This window comes from Gallus gallus, chromosome 3 (assembly GCF_016699485.2).
Source record: "Gallus gallus isolate bGalGal1 chromosome 3, bGalGal1.mat.broiler.GRCg7b, whole genome shotgun sequence".
Taxonomy (NCBI): Eukaryota; Metazoa; Chordata; class Aves; order Galliformes; family Phasianidae; genus Gallus; species Gallus gallus.
The window spans coordinates 78,803,240-78,822,072 of NC_052534.1; the positions used below are offsets into that span (position 1 = coordinate 78,803,240).

The following is an 18,833-nucleotide window of genomic DNA, read 5'->3' on the forward strand; positions in this document are numbered from 1 at the left end:
ACATCTTTTGATAGCTCCAGAAATAATTATTATCATTAAAGGATATGAAATTCAGGGAATGACAGAATGCCTCTTATTGGAAGGGACCTTAAAGACCATTTAGTTGCAACCCCCACCAGATCAGGCTTTGCTTGGCCCCATCCAACCCGGCCTTGAATGTCTCCAGGGATGGGGCACCCACAGCTTCTTTAGGCAGCTGTGTCAGTGCTTCATTGCACCCTGAGTGAAGATTTTTCTTCCTAACATCTGACCTAAATTTCCCCTATTAAATTAATCTAAAAGAAAATAACAAACAGTCCAGTTTTCAATGGTACTAAATTTCCAGAGATCAAAAATGAGATCTACTATATTACGATATCTATACTACATTCTGAAGTTAATTGAAACTCATTTATCAGTAAAACTGAAGATGCAAAGACAAATAAATTATGTGAAAAAATATTATTTCATCAAATACAGCTCAACAGTATGAATAATATTTCTCAACTGTTGGTAATGCGACAGTTGAGCTTACTTGCAAGTTGTAAAGATTTGTAAGGCTGGTGTAAGCATGTAGCACAATAATAAAGCAGAGAATTCTAGCTGAGCGCCGGTAGCAATGTTGGTAGATCAAAGGATACTTGGAAAGGGAAAAATGAAATTCGTATTCCATCATTCAGAAAGGTGATTGGAGAGAAATGTTTAAGTCTTTTCAAACAATAAAATGAAAAAACACCCAACACAAAGCTCTGTAATAGGTGAGTATGCAGATTAACAGCAATGAACAAGAAAGAAAATCCGATTTCTTTTTAACTTTACATGGATTGTTAAAACATTATCAGTCATTTTAACTGACCTACAACAGCAGAGCACAAATCCTTCTCCTCCTGCTAGCACTTAAACACCACAGAGGCTTTCAATCCATTATTGCCCACTTGTGTGGTTCATGCACCGGCTCTCCAACCCAGGGGGCTTGGTAGCCACACGCTGCAGGTACTACAGCAACTGCTGCTGTCATCAGCCAGGGCTGGGCAGAGCTCAGAGCCACTGTCAGCCACCCCAGAATAGAAGGAAACTGTATGGGAACTGTTGAATCACGGTCTGAACCTCTGATTGACCACCTGAGGCAAGCGCTGAGTCAGCTGCAGGGGCACAGGTGAACGCAATTTCACCTGAGTGACCCCTCCTAGACCTCCCCCATTTAAGGGCTGACTCCCACAGAGGAAGGATTTCTATCTGGAGATCCTTCCTCTTGGAGCCCTTCTGTGAGCCCAGGACACAGGTAAGATCTTTATTTCATTTCTCCTTTGTAATGTGATCATCTCTGTGGTCCAACACCTGTATACCTGTTTGCCATACAGAAACACAGAAATAAATTTATACAGCAAGGATGATGGCTCCGACAGGCAGCTTATATGGTAAGGACAAGCAGTTCATTAGCGGTCCAGATTGCAAAGAATGTGAAGATGAATGGATATGGATCCTGATTTGCAACAGGGGGGAAAACAACAACAATAACTAGAATACGGTCCTCAGAAGCACTCTTGTAATACATGATACCCTTCCATACATCCTGAATAAGTTAACTGACAAAAAGAAACAGTAGCTAGTCCTAATGACCATAGGATGGGGAGACCATGGAGAAAAGTTACATTTGTGCAGATGAACCCTTCTGCTTAGTCTAAAAAGATAACAACCAAACTCAGAAGTTAAGCAAATAAAAATTACTTCTAGAATTCCATAGTGTGACCTCTTGATGTCCATAAGATCAAATTTCTATTTACACACTGGAATCAATCAATTAGGAAAAAACTGATTCTTACCTTCAGATTTGCTTTTGACTTCCAACCCACCTGGCTCATCTCTGTCACTTTATATATACAATCTTGATTTCATTGTGTTTTCAAGCTCTTCACATCTCATTTGTTTTCTTATATTAGAAGCTTTCCTTAGCAGTGACAAATAGTAGTTTATATAAGTTCACTGTACAGAGTTCCTATTAATTTTTTTGTGATGCCACTTGCTACCCATATAACACTACAGAAATAAATAACGTGAACAAAAAAAGCTTCTCTTGATAATGTATCTCTAGATCTCCCAGTCATTGTCTTCTGGTAATAAATATGAACAGAGAGTCCTTAAATAATCTTTAAATAGATGCTGTGATTATATGATTCTATGAAATAGTCTTTTTAAATCAACTGAACTAATGAAAAGCACTCATGAATTCTGAGGGCTGGTAACTTAAATTCCTCACCACTTTGAGCTGTACTTGCCTAGGTAACATAATTAGATACATCTACTCAAACAATGTTCCTAACTATGTAAGCAGAAACAAAAGAACAATATTAAAGGTTTCAAAGCACAAGAACTTCAGCAGCAGCCTCCAAACTTGATCAGTTGTTAATAACACACTATGGACACATTTGTCCTTTCTTTTGCCTGTAGTCCACTTTCTATGTCCTTTTGGAGAAGTAAAACTAGGAAGTCTCAGGAAAAAATATGTTGCTGGAAAGCATTGAAATGGAGGTTCTTTTCACTATGGAGCTTGTTTTCATCCAAGAAAAGGATGGAAAGCATCCTAGCTCTTCCAGGGGCTTTAACTCTCATTTAGAGTCATAAAGAACACATAGGCAGCTAAATTGCTAATTACAGGACAGTGGCTCAGCCAGATCTCTGTGTGCTATTTATGATTTTATCCTTAAAAAACAATAGGAATCTTGGACAGTTCTGAAAGACCTCTCATGGACAATCCAGCTCTTCTCAAGATGCACAAATTTCCAGATAGTACAAGTCTCATAGTACAGCTTCAGACAAACAACCTATCCAAGTATTTCATTGAAGTGCAAATGCATGGGCTGCCTCTTCTCTTCGACATTATTAAGCAGCAACTGAATATTGCTGAATGCCTCATTGAGTTCCCCAGGAACAGCAAGAACTATGAATTTTTTGCTGTTATTTTGGAGGATCCAAGAATGGACCAGCCAATTTGCTGCTGTTTTCACTGGGTTCCATGTACATGGACACACACTTCCCGGAACAAATTTCAGCAGTATACATCCAGCAGTAAAAATACGATATACAGATTTCAAACAAACACTAGGTACGACTTACATAACAGGCCTTCTATGTGTAACTTTACTGAAGTTAATATGATGTTTGGGGAGCTTAGGAAAAAAAAAATAAAAAAAGAAGAAAATTATTCTTTACAGAAAAAGAGTATTAGGTAACCAACGAAATAAGTTTAAGAGAAAAATTTTATTGCTGAGCTCATCAATTGTCTCATTTCAGAAACTTCTAACCTGATTGAAATAACTGTATGAGAAATAGCATCCCAGGAAAAAAAAATACTGCTTTGATTTTATATTACAGAACAATAAAAAGTACATACATATGCTACCTGAACCACTTTCTTTCTTTCCTCTGTACAATTACATTTAAAATTTAATGAAGAACCTGCCAAAATAGATGGCAATTTACTTAAAGCTATCCAATGACTACCAGCCAATAACAAGGTGCAGCACGTGACAGGAAGCCACAAGGTAGAATAAAAGCAAATACAAGATAGCCTCCAATTTTCTTTTACTATCTCAGCATCCTTTCAATTTTCCAAGTAGAAAGATTAAAATGAGATTGATATTTCTTAAAGTTGTACAGAAAGACTGTGATAGGAGCTTAATCAAAGAACTTGAAATGAGAAGATGGAGAAGAAAAAAACATGTAATATGAAAAATGAGATCTGCAGAAAAGTAGAAGAAGAAAAATATAGAGAGAAAAACAAACAAACAAAACAGACAAGGTAAGTGATGTCAAGTTGCAGAAAGAAAATACCTGGATTCTGAAAGTCACAGGGAAAGGAAAGAATAGATTTTTGGCATTATCAGCTGTGGCATACAGCATGTGAGTTGGCTGGCTTCGATTCCAGTTCATACCAGCTCCAGCATGGCTAGTACAACAGCACTCAAATGCAGCAAGTCTTTGGCCAGGCTACCAGTGGGCTTTTGTTGTCTAATGTATGCAATTCGCTCCTTATCCACCATAAAGTGCCTTCCATAAGTAATATTGCTTAGTGTCTTCTTTCAGGAGAAAAGGAAGAAAAAGTCACATCCACAAAGCTCAAATAATTCCTTTTAAAAACCCACGCATCCTCAAACTATTACGTTGAGATGATTGATATGATCAACCACCACACCAACATATGAAGAGAAAAAGGAAACAATGTCAGGTGGCAAGATGGGTATGAATAGCATATGAAATATAATAAAGTATATCTTTAAGCTAATCATGCCACTTAGAACAACCAATAACCCAACTAATCAAGTGTGAAGATTCAGAACTAGGCAAAGGGGGTTTTTTTTTTTTTTCCATCAAAAAACAGAACAAGAAACGCTGCTTTGTTTTTCACCAGAAACTTGGCATCCCATGAAAATGGCACTCCTTCATCAAGAAAGCAGTCTGTGCAAGTTCTTCAGATGATTCCCATCCATACAATCTGTCTAACCAAGGCTCCTAACGTTCTTGCAAACAATCCACACATTGATTACCCCTGTGATGGAATAAATAGCTGAAATAACTGGAATAAATAACTGAAAGTTAAAATGAGGTTTCTCATCCCAAGACTAAAGATATTTAAAAAGGTTGTTCTAGGTATTCAAACTTCTATAGATTCAGAGTTTGGCTGAAATAATGAAGCCAGTCCTGAGCCACAGTTCTGTATTTGCTATACCTTCACAAAACATCTTTGATGCAGAAAAACAAAACAGTACACTTCTAGCCAGCAATAAACATCTGTGAAGACCTTTTCCAAGTGTTGTGAAAAAAACAAAAGTAAAGCAAACAAACAAAACAGCCACCACTGATATTCATCAGATAGATCAGCAACAGTATCTTTCAAGTAATGCAGAAAGAATTACATGAGGGCCAGAGCATGTGTACTAAGTCTGAAATCTAGTGCATTTTACAATGTGAACGACCATTCTGGAAAGCTACACTACAATTCTAAAAATGTAAAATTCCATGAGGAAGCAGGAGCTCCAGCATCTGCCTCATCTCAGTTCCTGAACTTAACCCAGTTCTGATTCACATAAATTCACACAACTCATCACAAGACAGACCAATCTGTTTCACGGCAGCTGCTAAACCCACTCACAGCTAAGAATCATTGGACTTAGCATCTGAATTACTAATATGGACTACAGGGAAAGCATGAGGTAATAAAATGGAAAAATCTGAGCTAAACAATCACTAAATAATATACAAAAAATGTTAGTAGACCAAGATGACAAGTAGATGTCTGAAAATGCCACCTGCACCATCTTTGACCTCTTTCAAAAGTGAGTAATAGCAGAAGTCTAATGGATGTGATACACTAAGAATGTTGTGCCAAGTATCTTGCAAAACTGTTTTTAAAAATCACTATTACTGTTGATAATATTCTTCTGAATGCTTTTTTTTTCTGTATTACCTCCTCTTTAAATTTATTTTTGTAAAGCAACAACTCACTCCTTTTCCCTTTTTGTTCTTTCAGTGTTCTTTTTTCTCCTGTTATCTTTTCTGTTCACTGTGCCCTCTTAATCAAAGCTGTCTAAGCAACCCTCATTTCTTCAGTCTTCATTCTTTATCAGTCACAAACTCTCTCCTAGTTCAACTAATGGAAAAATGAATAGTCATTTTCAAGGTACAGTTATATTCATTTTCAGCCTTTTAGCCAAGGAAATGATGGTTCTGTGAGCTGGTTTGATTTTCTTCTGTCTATTTGTCAGTCTCCTGATAACCACATTGCAGCCAAATGCAAGTCATAGAGATTAAGGATAAAGCCTTAAAGTTCCTGCAAGTTTGGTAAAATTCAATCTCTCTGGGTAAAGGAGATAAGTAGCCCTTCTAATTTAGTATACTAAAATAAAAGATGCTCTTAGCATTATCTTTCCCAGAGCTCTTCCAACAACCAATAAGCACCAAATTGTTTTCAATACTACTTTTTGTCTAGACAGCCATTTAGAAAGACAATCTACTGAGGTAAATGAGGAATATGGAATGATGGAGGGTAGGAAATATGGAACATAACTCTGTAAGAAAACAGTTTTCATTACTTATGCAATAACTCATTTTCATTCTTTATGATAAATGCTGTTATCCAAAGTAAAAAAGTAAATTCATTTCTATACCTTCATGGCATTGCATGGAAAGAGAAAAGATGGTAAGGCCAAATCCAAAGCCCATGAAATATCTCAGAATTCTCTGACTTTTTTTTTCCAAGCTCCATTTTATTGAACAATTCTACAACATGTTTGTTTTTAATTAACATGTGATTATTGTTCAGTAATACGCTTGCAACTTTTCTATTCAAATTTCCATTAACAAAACATGAAATGCAAAACAACAGTTGATTTCTATTTGAAAACAACTCTGATGCTTCTACTACAATAGCTTTAGATTGATCTTCTTAATGTGTCTTGCTAAATCCAGTAGTTTGGATTTTATCTTTCTCTCCTAGAGGAGTGACAGCAGCCACAACACTTTCAAGAAAGGTAAAACAACATCAGCAACTATGAAGCCTACCTATAGACCAAGACATTCATTATAAACACCTTCTCCTGATAAGCATAAAATTCATGCAAGTGACAACAGGAAAAACAGCCTGTTATACATTTTTCCATTGTACAGATCACCATAGCATCAAAATGAGTCTGCAGCATTAACAAATTACAAAGTATTATTTTATAAATGAGTGTATAACTCCTCAAAGAACCAACTCTGGTTTCTCACAACAAAATTCACCACAATACACAGATATTAGCATTATTACTTAGAGCAAGAGCCCAGAAGGCTTGTTGAAACCTTTACGTATTTATCAAACTAGAAGACAGCTGTCATCTTTGCAATGATAGAATAACTAATCAAAGCTTGTAAATTCACTTCAGAGTTTAGAATATTGTCAAATTATGGAGTATTTGTTCCCTTATTTCTTCTTACTGCATATTATTAACGTATCTGAGACAGTGTTTATTTAAACTCTTAAGTGTGATAATCTCAGGCTGTCACACCAAGAGTTTTCTCCCAACTCACTAAGGCAGCGTTTACCTTATGTGATAGATAAGGTTCAAACAGAAAACCAAGAGCTTGGCTTAAGAACCCGTACAAGCACAAATGAGCTCTTATTGACTGAAGCTTTGATTTCCTGATGTGCTCTTGAATAATATACATGCCAAGACAGAAATCAATTCTGCATCACTGTAATCAGCAATGCCTGCAGAGAACTCCTCACACTCATCCTCTGTTTGTGCAAGGACCAGAGAGAAAACATTGAGCACAAGAACCCTCGGAATACCGACAAGTTGTGTAAATGTCAATGAAAGAAACAACTATCAAACTTGTCAACCGAACGAAATGATATAGACTGCTATGTCATAGTTCACTGCTACAAACAGTGGCACACCATAAGGCATGCATTAAACTTCACCAAGACCCTTTTAGTTACACACTTCCAAGCAAGCAGGATTCATTCTTGGAGAGTAATAATTAGCAGCACTGTAGATGTTCTCTCCATATTCCTGCTCCAAATGCTTGCATTTTCTTACATTGTCGATAAGCAAAGACTTTCTTAAAGATGGCACAAATGTTCCAAAATCCCTTTCAGAGAAGCTCATTAAACTACTGCTCAATAACAACATCTTTGTTCTTTGAAGCTCTGATTTTGCAGAAAGCTCTTGATGTGCAAGCATATCACAAGTTTCTATATTTCTCAGGTATAGTCTCTGTATAAAACATCAATTTTAGATACAGCTGCTTATCCTTTGTTGTCACTTATTTTTTTCATGGGGGAATCAGTAAAGTAGATACTAAACAGCTCGCATGCAGCATTCAGAAAAATAACAGAGGTTTGAGGCACTAAGTGGTTATATTGTAGTGCCTTGAAAAAGTTTTAAAGATCTAAATCTTTAACAGCTACTTAAAGCACACAGGTAGGAACTTGCATTTGCATTAATGACAAACAAGAAAAAGGACAGATTAATAAATATTTTATAAGAAGTAAGACCACAGTGCAAAGAAATTAAATGACTTGCCAAGTATACTTAGTCTGTAGCATAAGGACTTGTGGCTAAGGCACTTGACTGATCCATCCCCCCTCCTCTATATCCATTCATTTCTAACAACACGAATTTATAAAAGCTTTGAGTCTCTCAACATATACAAATTTAGATTGTTGAAAGTGTTTTCTTCATTTATAGAATGCATATTGTGAAAGCTTCAACACTTCCCCACATCAGCAATTTTCACACTCAGTGCTTTGCTGAGTAACCAGTTTGCTCAATCCCGTTGCTTCCGACATTAATTTAGGTAATAATGAAATAAAGATGAAAGTAATAAAGAATACAGGAGGGAGGGGAAATGTGAGTCTTCACTTCTGCCTCACAGAAAAAAATATTTCTTGGTGTTTTATTATAGTGCATTAAAAATACAGGTCAGTAAACTACTTAACACTGACACTTTAAGGAAAGCAAAGATACAATATTTTTAAACAAGTAACAGTGATCAAACAAACAAAAATAGACCATACAGATAAATTTATCTTATGTAATAAGTAAATTACAACATGAAAATAAGTCGGTGTTTGAAATGAAAAAGATTCCATATATTATCATTGCAATTACTTTTCTGAATTAAATTTCAGTTACCAAATAATTGCCCTGATAAAATCTCTAAATTTCAACATTTCAGTAGTGCAGACAAATGTAATTAGGTAAAGCAAACAAGATCTTTAAAGTTTAACTACAAAAAAGCGGTATCCATTTTAAATCTGGACTTGTGTACCCCCTTCAACGTACACACTGACAACTGTAATATATATTTTGATCTTTAAGGTTCCTTTCAACTGAAACCACTCAATGATTCTAAGATTACATTCTTTCAGTAGAAAGGACGATTCACACTAGATATAGTCCTCTGAGAGATTTGTTTTCTTTTATAAAAAAATAAAACTATAAGACCATAAGAACACAAACTGCCAATAGTACGTCTAAGACCTACAATCACATCTTCCTCTAGACAATCCCTATTTAAAACATCATTAAGGATATAAGGAAAATAAATAAATAGATACAAAGTATGATAGAAGATTTCTCTAATGTCAACAAAACACTGAAGTTGGTAACTAGAAATTAATTGTTTCCACGGGCTTCTTAAAGACCAACATTTGTTGCCATCACATTGCAGACAATTCAACACTAACAAAAAGAAAGTTAAAAGTCAGGACTGCCCAACTGATCATTTATTTACTAAACTTCTTGACTCTACCTCTATTTTCCCTGCAGGGAGGAGCAGACAAGAACTGCACCTTCTAAATTTATTACTATTTATTAAAGAAATTGAAATTTCTAAGAGGAATCTTTTTTAAAAATGAATTGAAAAAATTAATATCCCAAACTTCGGCTTTCAGTGCTAAAATAATGAACCAGCTTATTGGCAAATGGGAAACAGAAAGTCACTTACTCTTTCAATTCAAAGTGACTACAAATTTGCAATAAAGTCACTTATAGGCCCTTTTTCTGTAAATCTTCCAAACACAGCACTGTGGGGAACTTCAGAGTATAGGTAACATGTCAGTAAGTGCACCACAAACGTCGGAGATAATAATACAGTATAGATTGGTACTCTGTGGTAATCTTTGACCACACGTAAAAAGAGTGGTTTTATAATTCTGTCATTTGCAGATCACATAAATTTTACTAAAAATAGTTGTGTTTTTTTCTTTTGTTGTTGTTGGATGTAGAAATCATAATGCAAACAGCATTATTTATACTGTAATCAATTTATAACTGTAACTTACTTATACTCGATTTGTACTGGTTATAAATTGCCACTTCCTGTTTTTCTCATCTGGAAAGTTTGATGAGCATCTTCTGTAAACAGCAACTTTTAAGCCAGAAGATCTCAACCAAAGTATTGTTCTGACTCATGTCATGCTGCATTGCTGGTCTAAGTGACATGACTATTATTTAGACAGTATATTGTTCCAACAATTGAGTACCTCACATATGGTTCAAGTGGAAAAAAAAATAGACTGAATCACAAAGTCTGAAAATGGCATCATTGCACCTATTTTGTAATGCTGGCACTCTTTTCTCTTGATGAGTTTAGGCCAAATAAATGAAATCCCTGCACATCACCTGCTTTTAAAAAGCAATAAGGATTACTGTATAACAGCTGAATTACAGATCAACATGCTGTATAGCAATGACACCTATCAATGCTACACTGTCACACAGGCAAAATATTCCAAGTAAAAAGGGAGCAAGTTGATTGGTGTGTTGTTAAATGTGCTACTATATATGAAAATTCCTGTTAAATATTCTCCTTACTGTAGCTACTGAAATGCCCACTAAACCATTTCTTTAGTGCAATTCTACATTTCTGAAACATAGACATCAGTTTAATGTAATTAAATTTATGCTAGTAGCAACAGGTTTAAGTATCAAAAGACTGCATTCCAAGAACAATGAGCTAGAAAAAAAAATTCAGTCACAATTGTTTAAGAGAAGAAGAAAAGATTTCCAGGCCCACCTTTTCCATTCATTAAACCACTGCATAAACACACAGTGATTATAATCCACAAACATTTTACAACATTGTTCATGACCAGCCAGTAACTTCTTTTGTTTGTTTTCATAAATTCACAGGCAAAGCAAAGTATACACCATAACCCAGGTAATTTCTGTTCCATACCATCATATTAAGTGAAATAATACTTAATACCATATTTGAGGACAATGTAAGTTACATGCAATGAGAAGCAAATCACATCTACATAAAAGATGCAAAAAAAGAACTTATTAACATATTAAATTCTTGCAGCGTGTCGGAGCCTTCCAGTCTTCCAAAGATCCATAACAAGACAATTTGATACAGGCAAGTACGCTGGGCAACAATTGTTTTCTATCATAATGAGAAAGTTTGGTAGTCAAGCATTTAGGATTTGATGCATAAATTCAGCTTACGAGTTTTGCAGGGAAATAGTTAAGTAAGCTCAAAAAGGTTACAAAAGACTCCAAGGATTTTAGTACTACCAAGGATTTTTAGTTCTTCTTGAAGGCATATGACAAGTGCATTAAATGAGCGTTTTATGGAGATCTGAACTGTTGTGTTTGGTTTTTTTTCTACTACAGACAAGGTAACTTCCAACAGCTTTAAATGTTCATGAAAATACACCTTCAGTTATGAGAGCTGGAATATTTTAATAGTATTTGTAGTAGTGACTTAGTAGAAGAAGTCACCATAAAATACACTGAATTTATTTAGAAGAAATCCTTTGATTTTGGTGGGTGATGTTGAATAGCACACCAAAATTAAAAGCAGTCCAAAAATACAGGCTCTTCAGCTCAAAACAAAGGCAGTAGAGAAGGAAAAAAGGATTCTTCAGCCCAACATTAGCAGTAGTGGAAACTAACAGCATAAGGACAACTAAGTTTAATCAATACCATCTATCCAACCAGAGTTTAGCCTGTCATCCTACCAGCTAGAGCTCTAAGAGCTTTAGTAAACCCTAACAGTTAACAAAGATCTTATTATAAAATCAAAGATATTTACATTTGGAAATCTCTGCAGTCTATCTAGTACAATTATGATCAGTGCTGATTGCCTCCACAGAAAGCTAATCAATATTCACTGTCAAAAGAAAAATACTTACAGTAAGCTAAATAATGCATTGTGCTATTACACAGTAATTCTGTAAAAAGCAGACTGAATCATCAAATTACCTTAAAAGTTCCAGAAGTACTGCAGAAATACTTTAGCCCAGATAGTTTAGCTTTACGTTTAATAATGCACAAACAGTAAGAATCTGTAATATCTGAATCCTCAAAAAATAGTTTAGGAAAAGTAGCTGGCTCAACTAAGTGATAATAACAGGATAAATAGCTGCAGACATTTAAAGGAAGGCAATACTGTAGAGAAGTAATAATTATCTCCATGGAAGAATGATTCATATGTGATTACTATTGTGGAACTTAATCCCAACATCCATTAGAATTCAATCAGCATCTATGGAAAAAAAAAAAAAAACACACATACACACTGGAGCTATAAAATACCTTCTAACTATAGACTAAGCATCATTACTCATTTACTTGCTAAGTCCCCTTAAATTTGAAGCTTGTAATATGGAATGTGGGCAAAAGTGAAAAGGTTTCACAAGCAAGCCATGGACCATATTATCAACACAACGTTCAATGTTAACAGAAACAACATGCTTCTACCCTTTTCTCTATTTATTCAAGGGGGTGGTATGGTTAGTGTTTTTGTTGGTTCTTAAATAATCTGACTCCTCCTCTAGTACCATTTATCAATACATATATGAAAATTAGACATACGAATTTTATATTGGAAGGGAGAAAGGAGAAGAAAACAAGAGCTATACAAATATCTCAGCTTTGAGGCACTTGCTTGAAACAATCACTACAAGATTTCCATTTTAAGCTTTCCTGAAATACAGAAGAGCAAAAGATGTGAATAATTCATTTATAAATGGTTCTATGTATTCTCATAACTCAGAAATGACTACTTCAAGGCATGGTTCCAGAGTTCCGCTTCTCTCAGCCTACAACGTGCTCTCAATCAAAGTACAAGTCGACCAAAAGAAACAAATTTCTCATGGAAACAATGACAAAGTCAACTGTCATCATGTAAGTAGTACAAGTTTAATCACGCTTTATAGGTATGAGCATCCATTTAGTAAGAAATCTAAGGAGCAACAAGTAAAATGGCAAAACATCAAGAACAGATGGCCAAGAAATATAAATTTGATCCCAGGATACCTGCATTGCAATTGTACAGTTCAGTGCCTGGAGCCTGAAGCTCAGGAAAAAAAAAAAAAAAAAAGATCAAGCTTGCTGATCCTGATTTTCCTTTATTCACAATCCAATTAGATGAAGTAAACATAAAGGAATGGAAAGAACAAGCTAGTAGACCAGCAGATCATTAAATCTGCTGGGCCTGTAAGATAAAAAGAACCAGGAATCCACTGTTAATTATTCAATCACTTTGCTGACAGCAACTGACAAAAACACTACCTGAACACCAAGGAGAAAGCTTCAATGCATACTGCAGCAAACCACTCCCAACAAGTACCCCTGAAGGAAAGCATGCTCACGGTTGCCTCTAATCCACTCCACGGTGCTGGATTATCCATATGCTCCCACTGCTGCTGCTTTCACTTTTGCTCAAATTTCTCCTTCCACCTTTAAGATGCTTTTTTCAGACTGCTAAGCATTTATGTTGACCTGATGGGAGGCCTGCAAAAGTTCTTCAATAGAACAGCAAAGCAACCCCAAGTGCCCAGAATAGCATAAAGCCCTTCACTTTTCTGTAGAATACTATCCTATGAAAATCAATGTCACAGTTGCTATCCATTGATACGGTCAATCCATAAATGGATTTTCTGCAAAGACAACATTATTTTTCTGCAAAATGCACAAAGTTGTATCGCTATTCCACAAGCTCTCAATAACCACAGGTCTTCTAAGATGCAGTTCAGTCCACAGTGCCTTCATTACTAAGTCATAAAGGAATAACTCAGCATTTCCTCGCATTACAGTAGGAACAGTTCAGAGACCATTAGGATATGACTAATTTGGAAATAAATGCAAATCTTCATGTATTGCTATGCAGAAGAAATACTTGCCTCCTAAATAATACATAAGTACAAAAAAGTGCAGTTAAAAATGTGCACTTCCAAAAGTGAGATTTACTGAACAATTTAGTTCTAATCTATTTAAAGTTTAAATAACATTCTTGGTTCAATACGAGGTGAATAAAATATAGAAACTCCTACAGTCCCTTAGGAGTACTTAAGCCTGAGCTAGATTTCCCACTTCCAGTAACACAGGCATTCCACTACTAAAAAACAACACTACAACCACAGAATTTTACCCTGAGTGTGACCAGTGAAGCACTGGGAGGTGTGCCATTGCCTCTTTAATCAATACCACACCATCCAGCAGTTCAGAGACAGAAATCCACGCAGTCTAATCACTCCAAAGCTTCAAAGCAGATCTGTTAAGCATAATGAAGAAAAAAAAAGTCTGAAAGTACAATTTCTGCAAGGAAGCAAATTATCTTTAAACAGTTTTGTAGGTTGTAAAGAATCATTTCATAGACATTTTATAGATATTTCATATACGTTTCATGCTTTGGTTTCTGGAACAGCACCCTTCATGGCAGATTGCTCTTCCAATAATAATAAGGCAGCTGCTCATTCAAGCAGTAGGAAAGCATTACCGATCTGTAGAGCAACCAGCCTCTTCGTTATGGCTGCACTGAGCCTGGAAACCTACATATCATGCAACAGCTGGGGAGTCAGCAGAGCAGAGTCAAGGCAGAGCTGTGGTTATCAGCAGCATGTGCTGAGAAGCACACTGACTTCACGAGTTTGCATTTCCAGTTGAACGTATAAAGGGGAGAGATCACTGCTGACCCCAGCTCCTTCATACACAAGTTAAAGACACACAAGTAGGACTCTGATGTTAGAATAAGCACAGGGAACACACAGTGCAGTAAGAAAGAAAGCAAAAAGAATGTGATCATTCATGTAAGGAGAACATTAAAAAGAACAGGTCCTTCTCGTCTTCATTTTCAGTACATTATTCTTCATTAAAAGGGTGCAAGGGCATACAGATTTATCTGGCAGATTCAACTAGTAACAATTCCACTGCGATCTGAATTTTCTGAGAAGCTAAGTCTGTGTTTATGTGATCATGTCATCCAAGCATGCTAGCTCAAACCTAATTGCAAACCAGAAAATAAAAGTGACACATTAAGAAATAACATTGTCAAAGGAAAATGAAAAGTCAGAATCTTCCAAAAAAGAAAAAGTTTATCTGGAACTAAATTCATAACATTCAGAAAAATAATCACTTCAGAAATTAGTTTTCTAATGAGCACTTAGATGTGAAGTTTAGAAAAGACATCACATCAGCCTTTCATGGCATTGAACACCTCACACAACAGAGCCACAGAAGTCATAATTTCAGCTGTTTGAAATTTGTTCAAAATGACAAATCCTGATAAAATACAGACAGCTATGGGACATACTGCATTTTATGCAGTTTGACTTTGTTTTACCTGTTTGCCTTCCTGTGAAAAGCAATGGAGAAAGTATTTCCTGCATCTCTTTTAAGCTGCCAACATGTAAAAATCAATTATTTCTCTTGATCCAGAGAAAGAATGTTATTCCTCGAGAATGCTATGGAATCTTGGAACAAGCCACATCAGTTTTCAGGAGCTAGGAACTCTATCCATTGGCTTTATGTAAAGAAGCACCTATTATTTCTCAAGAATCTTTCCCAAGTTAAACAGCAATGAAGCCTTATGAAGAAATTGTATCTATACACTTGCACACAGATTCTTTATCTTAGCAAGGAGATCATTTTAATCCGGCCAAATACCCGATTCCCTTCTGTCAGCAGTGGGTATCATCTCTCAGATGAATAATGAAGGTAGGATATATCCTTCCTGACTTTACACTTAATCGAGGCTCCCTTGATCTTTTATTTTTTATTTTTTAAACCCAAGACATTTCTAGAGGACACTATTTCATCCCATTATAGGCTGCTGAAATAGCAGAGATGAATGACCCTCGGGAGATATCTTTCTCGATGAACTCTATGAGCTATTGTCACTATCTCAGATTTCAATACCCTCATCTCCTCCTCATGCAGATGACAAATGGTAACCTATTTCAAAATTAAATATAACATCAGAACCTTGAAAATGCAAAGAAAATATCAGTAAAATGTGGCTTAAATTCTTATTTATGTTTCCTCATACTTATCCATGTTGTATTTATGTTTCACTCAGAGCCATATGGTTATAAACACGCTCAGAGGAGCAGTGTAAAGTATAAGCAGCTGCTCAACTTGGCTAAAAAGAGGCCTCTGGTGGCAGTTGCAAAGTATAGCCACTCAAAGTTTCAACAAATAATTACTTTGGTAATGTTACTTTCAGTTTTTTATATGGAAAGTATACAAAGCAGTTATATTTCCAATGAAAATTTTGATACATTATTGCTCATCTCTGAAGTAGTAACAACCTCAGTCCATCCATCCTCATTCCAATGCTACAGTTGTCAAATCAGTCTTAAAACTGCATGCATTTTTCAGTTAGGTAAAGTGTTTCATTCCTGCTTATTCCCTAAGACCCACCATAGGAAAATCCAGTAAAATATTTCAGTAAAAAACATAACATTTCTTGGATATGTATAGGAATAAAATAAACCTGCAGACTAAAACATATTAGACAGGAGAATATGGAAATGTTAAGGGCTGTATGAACAAAATGCGAGTGGAAGTAAGTGCATAGGAACTGTAAGCAGCAGACCAAGGACTGAAATAACAACCTGTACTGAGAACAAAGTACAGCACTCCCAGCAGTAAAACAGAGATGTGGTTTTACACCAAAACACAAAGTCTGATAAGCCCCCAGTACAGACTGCTCATCAGCAGAAGATTCTGCATGCCAGGACAGCAGAATGGCACCCAAGTTACAGCTTATCACGTACACCATCCTTTTCCTCAGTATCCAACAGGAAAAAGATTATAGACATATTTCAAACATATACATAATGTGAGGAAAAACAAAAACTGTGCCTAAGATTTATAGAGGCTGACGTAAGCGAAACTCGAACAAAAGACAGCCTTGTAGCAACTGATTATTTGATTATTGGTTGGACTGGAGCAAGACCAATTTTGTTACATACTGTGAGCCCACAAACAGGACTTAAGCAGTCCCATGGGCAGCTGAGGACTTTCTCTGGCATCACCAAATTGCAGTAAGGAGTTTCTCTTGGAATGAGGCAACAGCAAGCAGCTACAGCTATCATTTCCACCTTTCTGCTTATGTTAGATAGTACCTCCCTTAAAAGCTGCACAGGGTACAAATGAAGTTTAAAACATGCAGTGTGGCATAGTACCAAATACAAACTACTGATTATTTCCAGCTGAACAAGCAGACATGATAGATATAAAGAGATAATTTAACATTTCTCTCACTAGACAGGCCCGTCTGCATACATAAAAGCAATGCTAAAAACACTCACTATTAGACATTTGTTATAATATAGGACCTGCTCAGCCAATATGCACTATCCTTCCAGAAAAAACTCACTTACTTAACAGTAAACTTGTTAAAAAAATCTAAAGCAATGCTTATCTCTTCCATCTTTTTTATTTATGCAGCAATTACTTGAAAAGATTATTAGGATGGAAAATAAGCTGAAGATCTTCACAGAGTATCTATTCCTGAAGCACAGATTTGCAGACTGTTATAGAACTACAGCTCTGTGTTTCCTGTGCACAACCACATTTCTTTCCTGATTTCATTTCAGCTCACATCCAATCCAATGAAACAGACTTAACTGCTCTTTCAGAGAGATGCTTCTATTTCACAACATGACAGCTCAAGCTTTTAAAAAAGGAAAAAAAAACACTTCACATTTTGGTTAATTTTAATTTACCCACAAGGGCTTGTAAAGGATTTATTAGAAATAATTGAAATAGTGCATAGAAGTTTCTCTTCTTATTGATCATGACAACTCATTTTGTTTTTTACTGATAGAAAGCACATCCAAGTAATGTGAAGTACACTGGAAACAAACACTGGAAACACTTCAACTGAAAAGCAAACTTTTAAGAAGCAACATATAGTTCCATGTCTAAATACACAAAAATTTAGATGTTAAAAAAAAAATACAAAGTCATTAGTATTTAAATTGCTTTTACCAATAGGTTTTTGGTTTTTTCTGTTGTTTTTTTTTTTTAATTAACATACATCATTTCCTTACCTTGCAAATAGTCTCTGTATCCCAGGGTAAGATGGTCCTCAGATCAATAACTTCACAGGACACCCCTAGCTTTTCCTGAGCCATCACTGCAACCTCTTTGATCACATGTACCTGAAAAGGCAATGTATTACTACAAGTAAAATTTCATTTCTGTTTAAGATGTCCTAAATTACTCATACTGAATACATACAATGATTTAACATTACCTGCTTTTTTAACAGAAAATGTTTTATTTAGTAACTTAATACATATTTATTACTCACTTTGTTCTTCTAATTTACTCCTTACATTATTCTTTGCATTTCAGCATTACTTCAAGAAAGGAAAAACAAATTTCAGTGAAGGATCACTGAAAACAAAACTGTTACTTGCTAGAAAAGTATCCTTCACTGAGCAGTATCAGGCCACAATGTTTTATTATTCCAGTCAGTTTAGGTTCTAGGATAAGATTTTTCTCAAGACCGTATTTAAACCAAGATCCAAATATCAGCGATGCATTTTAATACAGAATGTCCTGACATGATGCTGTCAGTAAATTCTGGTGTAGTCCTCATTGTCAGAGGGCTGGAATGTTTCATAACGCAGGTTTGGACTGAGGTACCTGACTTCCCTTAAGCAACTGCTAGGCACAGCTCAGGGGATGGAAGGCAAGGACCACCCCCACCAAGAAGTTTTGATGAGGTCACCTCAGTCAGGGAAACAACAGCACTTAATATGGACACAGTGAGATGGCGTTAACTGCCAGGGATCAAAGGGCAGTAGTCAATACCACGCAGAGCAAAAATCTATGCTGAAACAAGATGATGAAGGATTTAACATGAATCTGTATTACACAAATAAGAACAGCTAAACATCAGAGGACTGTTTAAAAGATAAATCACAATACAAGTACTGTAACAGTAAAAAGAAATAGCTTGCACTGTTTTTGTTTAAATATCTAACGCATCAGCAGCTGCAGTGGTTTGAGAGTTTTCAGTGTGACACATGGGAAGGATGTTTTTGCCATTTCTATGAGGCGTAAGTG

At 35.8% G+C, this 18,833-nt stretch overlaps 1 protein-coding gene across 2 annotated transcripts in view; it reads right to left on the reverse strand.

Moving 5' to 3' along the window:
• BCKDHB (branched chain keto acid dehydrogenase E1 subunit beta) overlaps positions 1-18,833 on the reverse strand; it is a 112,712-nt gene that overhangs the window by 58,375 nt on the left and 35,504 nt on the right. For both annotated transcript variants that reach the window (NM_204657.2, XM_046938414.1), the window contains exon 8: positions 17,810-17,920. In NM_204657.2, the coding sequence (NP_989988.2) occupies positions 17,810-17,920 (111 nt within the window). The remainder of the gene's footprint in view (positions 1-17,809; positions 17,921-18,833) is intronic.